The 10,717-nt window shown below is 37.2% G+C and overlaps 1 protein-coding gene across 2 annotated transcripts in view; it reads right to left on the bottom strand.

Annotated features, from left to right (window-relative positions):
• Positions 1-10,717, bottom strand: part of POLA1 (DNA polymerase alpha 1, catalytic subunit) — a 367,464-nt gene that overhangs the window by 212,550 nt on the left and 144,197 nt on the right. For both annotated transcript variants that reach the window (XM_019524513.1, XM_019524511.1), the window contains exons 29-30: positions 7,015-7,220; positions 3,895-4,027 (exon numbers count right to left, since the gene is read on the bottom strand). In XM_019524513.1, coding sequence (XP_019380058.1) covers positions 3,895-4,027; positions 7,015-7,220 — 339 coding nt within the window. The remainder of the gene's footprint in view (positions 1-3,894; positions 4,028-7,014; positions 7,221-10,717) is intronic.

Below are 10,717 nucleotides of genomic sequence, written 5' to 3'. Positions count from 1 at the left end.
TTGTAAGAACGTCCTATGATTTAAAAATTACTATCTGAAAAACAAAAACATAATAAAAACTCAAGCATAGTCAAAAATAACCAAATTGTTAAAAACTGAATTTAATACAAAATTTGAAAGAATACTGGTCTGTGACTGCAAAGGCTAATTCTAACTATAAAAGTAATACCTAATAAACTTTGTAACAGTTGTGTTAAAACGTTTGGGTTTGAATATTTTCAGGTTTTGAATATTTTCATACATTCAACATCATCTAAAATTTCACCATTAAATGTTTTTCCTTTCATTTCTATAATTATTTCATTTTTAAAATTCATTATTGCCATGCTCATTTGCAATTTTATCAGTATAATTTGTCAAGGTGTTTAACACTTAATATTTCAAAAGCAATAAAATACCAGAGTATGCAGTAATTAAACAGGAGATAATTTCTTGTTTCAAATTACAACTAAGTGCTAGTACAATATTTGTAGACATGTTGGTCCTCAACAAAAAGGCAGACAATAACTTTTAATAAAGAAAAGCTGACTATATTAGTACCAACATGAAAGCTTGCAAGTTTTCATTGCTACTTTATTCACCATTAACTTGTGCACCAGAAAGCAATCCAGTAAAGACAATGATGCTGTGGAAAAGCTGGGATAGAAAAGTCACTTCCCACATTGGGGTACAACCAGATATACAGAAAGAAATAAAATATGGTTATACAGTAAATATAAAAGGGTAACTACTTAATTAAAATACTTAGGGGTGACTCTTACTTAAAAAATGGCAGGACTTTTACAGTTATAATTGCATTCCTTTGATTGAAGAATCAGAATGGAATTAGATAATAGGTCAAAATATAAAATGTCATGGTTAGGTAGAATTGCAGCAGTTAAGACTCATATTTTAGATTGAATTAGTTTTCTATTTCTATAGTGCCAGCAAATCTCTTAGATTAGCAGTAAACTAAGATAAACAAATTTATTTGGAGAAATAAGAAACTTAGATCCAAAAAAATCTATCCTGGAAAAGCCTCAGCAAGGGAGATTAGTGGGAGATTAATGCTTCCAAACATTAAATATTATTATCAAGCCAGCCAACTTAGAAATATGGTTTACTAAGTAACACCAACTCACAATAAGTACTTGGTAAAGATAGAGCAAACCTACTGTTCAGCAGTCAAACTTAATATATAACCATGGCTAAAGAAATCTGCTAGACCAAATTCAATAATTACCCCTTTAAGAAAACAACATTGCATAACTGGGACAATACATATAAGTAATTAAGCTCATACCCATCATCTTTAGCACCTTTTCATAATAAAACCAAATTTACTACTAATAACTAATTAGGAAACTTTAATACCTGAGAACATATTGGTATAATACATTTTGGACAACTACTCAAAGAAAATATATTTAGCTCTTTTGAAGTAATACAACATACTGCAGGTGACATTAAAATCCTATTTTTCCAATATCTGCAACTGATACACTTCCATCTGTGGAAATTTGATAGTATTTGAGAAAATCTTGGTGACACTTACGAAACACAGGCCTATGTTCTGTGTTATATAAAGCAATTTTAAATAACCATATAGAAAAAAAAAACATTGTTTATGACAAAGTGAGCCAACGACACTGGATCAGAAATTAGTGCTGAGGAGGCCACCAGGAACAATGGGAGACCATTTGGAATAATGGTTCTCACACATTTATCTGCATGATAATAAAAGAAAAATTATATTTAAATCCTATATTTATAGTATCTTACCCCACTTAATTAAATGTATAATATAGGAACAGGCAGATTTTAGAGGGAGTGCAGTCAGTTAGGAGGGCTACTACATATGGTGGACAGGCTCCAGAATTAAATTGTTCTGGAAGAAGGTTGGAGATGTGGTGAGGGAAATAACAGGATGCAACTATCAGATAACTCTTTAGTATTCTTAATGAACCTTTGTGAAAACTCTGCAACATAGAAGTCATAATGAATCTTCTAGGGGCTGCAAGAATTAACAAATGACAAAGCCTGGAAGAGAAGTGATACCCTTAAAATCACTACTGATTTCAAAAAGTTTGGGAAGTTTTAGCAGTGGAAAAGCTGTCCTATTAAGTCAGTGCTCTCCAGGGGAGAAGGAAAAAAGATGCTTACTTGGAAATTTGTTGGAAATGTTTTGAATTTCCTAAAAAACTAATACTTAAGAACAAATTTGGAATACATTTAAAATGTAAAAGCAGAGATGAGCACAAGATAGCGAGATACGTATTATGCAGATTTCTAAGAAAAAAAGTAAGGGGGATCATTATATAGAGATGAAGAAACACAAATGCTTAACATTCATAGAAATGTAAAGGAACCGAGAAAGACTGAAAGGAAGAGAAGAAAAGAACACAAGACTCCTATGGATACTGACTTGGGTTAACGGGGCACTGTTAATAGAAGAAAAGTATCTGTCTTCACATCCAATACCTTAAAAATATCTTTAAATGTTAAATCTATTATTTGGTAAGTTGGATTTGTTAATAAATAAAGTGAAAAAGTCACTGCCTTTTGGAAGCTTACAGAAAGAGAAGGTTCATCAATAAAACATTTCTCCTGGAAGGAAAACAGCAAAGATATGGATTTTACTGCTGATTCACAAAAAGCCATAAACCAAACACTCCATAGGAAGTCTTCCCAGTTAAGGCAGGAAGTTCTGGCTCACTCTCATGTGCAAGTCCTAGGGGACTAATGACTGTCTGGCTCTGGTCCCTGTATTTTAAAACAACTAGTCCCAGATTTCTGGACATTTTTTTCAGGTTTTAATCTTTGGTTTATTTTACATGTCTAAAAGGGTTCAGAAACGGGATGGAATACAATATTGTCAGTTCTGTTAAAGAAAGCACATTCCATCACTGCACTCCTGAAGCATGGTTCAACAACCAAAAACCAGAATTTGGGATGCTAAAAAATTAAAGACACAGACAGATGTAACAACTTTAATTCAGCAGAAGGTGCCCGACTTTAAGCACATAAGTAATCCCAATGGACTTTCTTACCTATATAGTAACCTCTGAATCATGGATCACTTGCTTTTATTTTATTGCGGCACCTGGCTATGACTGGGAATACTATGCACTTTTACTGTTTATCCAATATTAATTATTTGAGGAATCTTAATAAAGTCACGTCTATGTCTGAAATGCATTCCTAAACTAGGTCTGAGGGGCTGGTTTCAGGTGAAAAAGAAGGAGGTAGAAGTAGATTATAATAAAGGAAACAATCCAAAACATGAGAATGAAGTGACTTCCTGATTTTGATTTTAGCCTCATCAAGATTTTGGGGTTCTTGTTTCTGTAAGGAAAAAGCTTTTAGGAAGGAGGATAAAAATTAAATTGTAAAAAACTAAAGACCGTGTTGGAGTAAAAATGATCAGAAGGTGAAGTATGAATACATATTTATAAAGGAATTATTTTCTCAAAAAAATGGTTTTAATAAATATTTTGTTTTACTATTTAGTTGCCCTGTTAAACCAAAAAAAGATTTTGCCCAGACACTAACCTCCTCCTAAGACACTTGAAAAAAAGGGTAAATGATCGCATCAATTTGCCCAGTTCAGAAGCATGGAACTGAGGACTGAATTGACAACAAGGCAACTGGAATGAAATAATTTTAATTTAATTTAATTTCTGATATGTTATTATGTCAAGGGCTAGTACCAGCACTGATTCTGGATTACTGATAAGAAAGATAAAAATCACAGGAAAAATATGAAAATAATTTGTCCCATGCATGAGATTTGTTTAACTATAAACTATAACATCTGAAAGCATCTATAACCGTAAGAAGGGTTTCTATTTTTAGAAAAGAAAAAAGAAAGTTAAAATAATCACTGAACAGCAGTTGATCAGTAATACCATTTACCTTGTTGATTTCAAATTGGCTTATTGGGACTCTGCCATTTGTCACATTTTCTCCTATGTCTATTAGCCTTCTTTGAATGTTTTCCACAATTATGTCTCGAGGCTGGTCGGAAAGAATCTGACCAATTATATAGCTGCAAAAAGAGTTTATTAAAAAAAATTAAAAATACAAACGATATCCTAGTTTTTAAAAGAAGGCTACACTAAATGTATCCTGCTCTCTCTAGGTTATCTTCAAAATGCAGAAACAAACTGAGGACAAATTTTATCTCAAAATTGTAAACTTCTCCTTTTTTAAAGTCATGCATTAATGTACTGAAAATTCAAGTTCCTGTTTAACCTTAAAACCATTTTAAATGAGCACCAAACTGCTCTTAATTCCCCAACCTTGTTTTGACATTTACTAATCTACAACAGGTACATAAGATGAAAGAAATTTAGAACATGAAGTTACTGCAAGCAAAAAGTCCTGCCTATTTCTGGAAAATCATAGCTGGAAGGTCTGCCAGCTGCAGTAGAGTTAGTCACTGAAGAACACTGACAAACATTTGTATAGCTTTAATTACTAATACATTCCTAACTTGGAGAAATTTGCTTCTATTATGATGTATCTTTTCTTAGAAAATGCAAGTCTTTTAAGAACAGTAAGCAAGTGTGTAGTGCATATTTACAAATATAAAGAAGCATTCATTTCTAGGCACATTTAGAAACATAAGTTATTTAAACTAATGTTTTTCAAGAGGCTGCACGAAACAAATTGACTCAGCCACTAGATGACCACCTCTTGGTCCAATCAAGAGTATTCTTCCTTCAGAACTAATAAGTTGAACAAGAATGGCATTGTGCAGTATTATGCATAGTAAAAATGCTCCCCCCCCCGGCAAATAATCAAGTACTGATAAAATGTATCATCTTTTGAGAGAAAAATAAAAAGGTATCTGAATTATTAAACAAGGTTTTTCAGGGCAGGGACCATAACCTCTTTGTTTAGAAACTGCCTAGCAAATTAGTATATTCTGCCTCCTATAAAACCGTCAGTCAAAATGTTACGCATCCAGGTCTGGGCTCCACACTTTAGGAAGGACGTAGAAGCCTGAGAGAGTCCAGAGGAGAGCCACATGCATGATCAGAGGTCAAGAGAGCAGGCCTTATGAGGAAGGGCTAAGAGCCATTCCACTCTTTAGCTTGGAAAAGTGTAGGCTCAGGGGAGACTTGGTGGCAGCCTATAAGAATATCAGGGGTGTGCATCAGGAACTGGGAGAACGTCTGTTCACCACAGCACCCCAAGGGAAGACAAGTCACAAACTGCTGCAAGCCTGTTTTAGACTGGACAAAGAAAAACTTCTTATTGTCCGAGTCTCCAGAGTCCGGAATAGATTCCCCCCAGAAGTGGTGCAAGCACCTACTCTGGACATGTTCAAGAAGCATTTGGATGATTATCTTGCTGGGGTCATCTGAGCCTAGCTGACTTCCTGCCCTTTGGGCAGGTGGCTGGATCCGATGATCTCATGAGGCCCCTTTCAGCCCTAATGTCTACAAAATCTAGAAAAATTTTAAAACAGCATAGAATGTATGAGTATATACACATGTGCAAACATCTACATGCATTTACATACACATGGATATATATATTTCTTGGAAGTCCTCAGTTCATTTTCCTTACGATGTAAATCATAAGGAAAGGAGGCCCCTAGGATCCCTGACATGTTACACTTAAGATGTGGTTAACTGGTTAATCACATCTTAAGTAGTGACCTGGCTACACATTGATTCCATTAATGGTGTGATAAAACCAGAGATATAAGCAAAAAAGTTATTACACAAAACACGTGTAATAACTTCATGGCTGGTTCCCATCATGCCCTTAGTTGAACACACGTCCAGTTCTCCCACTCTTGGAAGTCTGTGTGTGCCCAGATGCGTGACTGTTAGGATCACATATGAGATGCCCTTGCATCTTCTTTTTAATGCCTGTCAGTGGCCTAGTAGATGTTAATTTAATTGTGCAGTGCGATCTGAGGAATTTTATCCTGGATTCCAAAAACAGCACATTCTGCCAAGCCAGACATTCAAAGTTTGGCATGGCAGTACATTCGATTCTTGGGATCTGGGAAAAAAATCTCTCAAATTCCCATCACTCATTTTCCTGAACAGGCAGCTGGGCTGCATATGTACTAGGGCACAGGGATCTGTGGATGAGGAGCTCCCCAATCCCTGGGCTATGTACAGCTGGCTACACAGGGAGGTGAGGACCACTGAGCTCCCCAATCCAGGTTGCATACACACCAATTCCACACCAGGCTGTGTTCAGCTGGGCACTGGGGAACTCTCCAGTCTCCAACTGTCCCAGCTGCAAGCGCATCAACCCAACACTGGGCTGCATGGTGCGACTTTGAAGTCCAGGATACCAGGCTGTCCAATGCTGGCCGCATGCCACAAGTTCAAATTAAAGCATGATACAAACTAGCCACAAAGATGCTCCACATTAAAGGTCTTTGTGATATCAAGGCTGCTTGCAGATTTTTAACAACAAAAAAAAGCGATGCTTTACTTTAAACTCAGCATGATCCCATGTGAGCCTCGTGCATGCCCGTAAGAGACAATATATTAATTGGGCCCAGTTCACCCAATGTCTGTATATATCAGGCACTTCAGTGGGGCTTTTTTGGTGCTTTTATCTAATAGCTGATTCAATCAGCTATTAGATTAAACACAAAAAAGCCCTGCTGAAGCACCCAATCTCTACAGACACGGCTGAGTAAAACATGCTGCTTCTTCCAGTAAAGAGCATTTTATTGGGGGGTTTGGGGGGGGGTCCTTAACATCTGCAAGCAGACCATATATTGTGTGATAAATGTAAAGTCTCCTAACTACAACACAGAAAATGCAAAATATGCTGTTAAAGTGTAAGCATACTTGTACAAACTGTTATAGACTTGATACTGTTCACTAATTTGATGATGCAATAATTCTTTAAAATCAATACAGTTCTTGGTTAACAACCAGTAGTCTCCCTTACAGAAACACTGCTGTACTTTTGTATATCACTTTTAACATTTGTGACTGTTCAAGATTTACAGTATGAGCTAAAAACCCAAGCCTAAACTGAAGGAAAACGCACTTTCCAGATTCTTTTGCAAGATCACACCAGTCTCTTCGGACTATATCCAATCCTTTCAGTTCCTGTTTGGTAACGTATTTCCCATCTCCTGCTGGTTCCACAGTTAGAGCTGCATACTTCTTCTTCTTCAGCAGTAACAAGGATTTGAAGACTCCATCAATATCAATCTCCAACAACTTATACAGTTTGTTTACTTCACTTTTGATCTATGTGAGTAGAGAGAGGTAGTTAGCCCTGTTAATCTGAAGTCAGACAGAAAGCAGGGCATGGCGGCACTTAGAGACCAGCTCATCCCCTGAGAAAGGCACAAGATTTCACATACAACAGCTAAGTGCTTTAGACATGTTACATTAAAGAGTCATTGGATAAAAACATATATTGCATGAGAAACAGAGGCGAACCCAAAACTCCTTTTCCCCAAGGGACTATCCTCATCACTAGGCTAACAGAGTCAGATTCCATCTGGACTGCTTTCTTTCTAGCCCAGTGAATCTTGTATTCCTTCCTGAACTGTTCAGTTTCAATGTGGAGAGGGGAGACGAAAGGTGTCCTCAGCTAGCCTAGCCCCTAATCTGGTGGTTAAGGTACCTATCTTATAAATGGGATGTGTGGGCTTGAACCTTAAAACTAGGTCATCGGCTTCCTAAATAAGCAAGCTAAACACTATACTAACATTCAAAAGGCAGGCACCACCACCACTAATAGTACCAAAAGAAAAAGTAAGTCAGTCGTCTGTATATGCAGGGACAATTTAGTTTGCTAAATGTATGCCTGGGTTTCAAGTTGTGAATCCCACCCTCACATAGATGCCCATCTACATCCCCAAGCAAGGCCTGGGACATAACTGAGATTTCAGAAACAAACCTTCTTTAGCATTTCCTATTTTCTGGTTTAAGCATCTTCACTTCTTTATGTGCTGTGTGTTATGAATCCCAAACTTTAGATGCCTAATTCTTCCCATCTATAGTACATGGAATTTAGGTGCAGAAACACTGAGCATCACTACACTTAAAACCCTTTTTGGATTACAGCCTAAAAGCTACTTGACTTTTTCTTTAAAAAACCCAAACAAACAGTTTGTTCTTTGGAAAAAAACTGATATAGGGACTACAAAATCATGAAACTGAGATTACAGAAATGTGGGTGCATGCTGAAAACCGGGTGTACCATTAGTTTATAAAAGCTCACAAACAACGTAGCTTACCCAAGCACAGAAAATTGGGAGCTACAATTCAATATAGATTTCTTTCTATTTTAAGATCAGGTCTTATTTATTTACAGAGATAAAAAAAGTTTCAGTCAATTCTGAAAACACCAACATATGGTGTGAAGATGTACAAGTCAAATAGACTGTGCCCTTTCAAAAATGGTGCAAGTGTGTTGGATAGAATCATCATATTGCATGCTGAGAAAAATCAAATGGCAGTCTCAAGAAGCTAGCTACTTTCTCAGTAAACTTAACACAGAAGAGGTCAGTTATCTATTCATTCTGAAGAGCAAGTGTTCAAAAAGGCATAACTAAAACAGGCTACTAGCAAATTCAGAAAAAAGGAGCTAAGCTAGCAGTACTGAACCTATGGTGTGAAGATCCCACCAAATTAATAATGACATACTAAAACAGACAACCAGTAAAGGAAAACAAAGGGTTACATATCAAAAAGGTAACCGGAAACAAAACAAGACTTCCATATGTTCCAAAAATATTAATGCATGAGGAATTATTTTACACATTCCCAATATGTTTAAGGTTGTAAAAAAACTCTTCCCTGCAGCTTCTGCAATCCAACTAATGTCCAATTATAATCTCAAAATATACTTAATCACATAAGATCAGGATCAGCACATCTCTTTGTTTACTGTTAAAATTTAAAAGCCTATATGGAAATGAATTCAGAACAAGAAGAGCTATGGCAGGTTAAATGAAACCATCCCTCACAAACAGAACAACAAATATCAAGAATCACTATCAAAGATTTTGAAAGAGACAGTTACCCATGTTAGTTTAAGTTACAGCAAGGTGGCACCTTAGGCCACTTCCAGATGAGTGTGGCCATGCAGTCTGTGGCGCCACAGACATGTCTGTGGCGCCACATACTGCACATTCAGTTGTTCTTTGTGCTGCAAGGGAGCAGCATGGAGGGGGTTTTCTGACCCCTGGATATCCAGGGGTCAACAACAACAACAAAAACCGCAGGGAGAAAAAAAGCGAAGCAGAACACACATGAGCAGCATGGTGCACTACAATGTGCACAGCTGCTAGTTGTCCCCAGCGAACCAAACATCCACACCACGTATGGACACAGCCTTAAAGACTAAGTGGTTCAGAAAAGCATATATTTTCACAAGTGCCAGGCTACTTTGCCAGATGCTTTATTTTGTAAGCTACCAAAAAACATTTAGTTTTCGCAGAAATAATGTTAACGGTTCTCTCATCAGTGGGTGACTATTAACTCAGACCCAATCCAGAAAAATATTTAGGAACATATTTAAAATTAAGCATGCTTATATATCCTATTGCCTTAACTGTGACCCAAGTGCTTTCTTACATTGGGATGCTTCACTGAAATGGTTCAATATCTGCTGCCATAGCATGGCACTGTCAGTATACGCAATATGTAGCTTTACCCCAACCTGAATTTCTAATACTGTCTTGTATGTACAGAACAAGAATAGAGCAGTAGATTTTCTTTCATCCCATGTAATTGCAGCCAAAGATAAAATCATATTAAATTAACTTGCAAAAACAATGTTTCCTGAATGCAAAGCCTAAACTTGTCTTCCTCTGTTCTTCCCACTCTAAGCTTAGCACATCTTCTCCTGAAACTGTTTACCATAGTAGGACTGCCTTGCATTGGCATACAACAGAATTTAGAGATACTCATTCTTATTTATGTATTACCTTTCCTAAAGTTGTTCTCTCAAATCCATGGGTATCCTGTTCTACCTCCTATGCTAGTCCTCTTGTACATTTCTCTGCTTCTTTTCTAGCATGGTCCCATCCAGGCCCTAACAACTGCCTCATATTTCTCTTTCTTCAAATCTCCCCTTAAAAATAAACCCATTTAATGGGATGCTTCTTGCCTGTTTATATAACCAGGAATCCAGCACTCTTACATATCCCAAACTGTTACTGGTACTTTTTTTGGATTTTTGTTAGTCAGATATTTCTTATGTACAGTGATTTATGTATTTATATTCTCTTTCCATCACACTCTCTAGTTTTGCCCTCACACAACTGTTTCATATTGGAAGACTTCTCATACCTACAAATCAATGGCCCCAGAATGTGCCAATATATTTATGACAATCTGCTTCCTCAAAAGCTGCCCTCTCATTCAGCTGGTATATACATAAGGTATGTTGATCACATCTTCATCATCTGGACATAGGGCAAGAATCTTTGGAAAACTACGCCCTCCCCTCCCGTCCCCCCCACAACTGACTCCCGAATACAGGCAACTCCTGCTTAGCGGTCCTAATTGGTTCCAGAAAAAATGAGTGCTAAGCAAAATAGTGTTAAGTAAAACCCATTTCCCCATAGGATTTAATGTAAATAAATATAATTGGCTCTGCACAACCTGCAGGCCAAGACCCCATGCTCCTGTTGCCCCGCCGGCCAGGGATTTACAGCAAGAAGGCAGCAGGACTCCGGCCAGCATGGAGGAAGAAGTGGGGCCACCTGCCCACCACTGCCCGCTCCGCT

Source organism: Gavialis gangeticus, unplaced genomic scaffold (genome assembly GCF_001723915.1).
Source record: "Gavialis gangeticus isolate Ggan-Ray unplaced genomic scaffold, GavGan_comp1, whole genome shotgun sequence".
Taxonomy (NCBI): Eukaryota; Metazoa; Chordata; order Crocodylia; family Gavialidae; genus Gavialis; species Gavialis gangeticus.
Note: the sequence above shows the minus strand (reverse complement) of the source record. Positions and strands in the feature narration are given on the sequence as shown.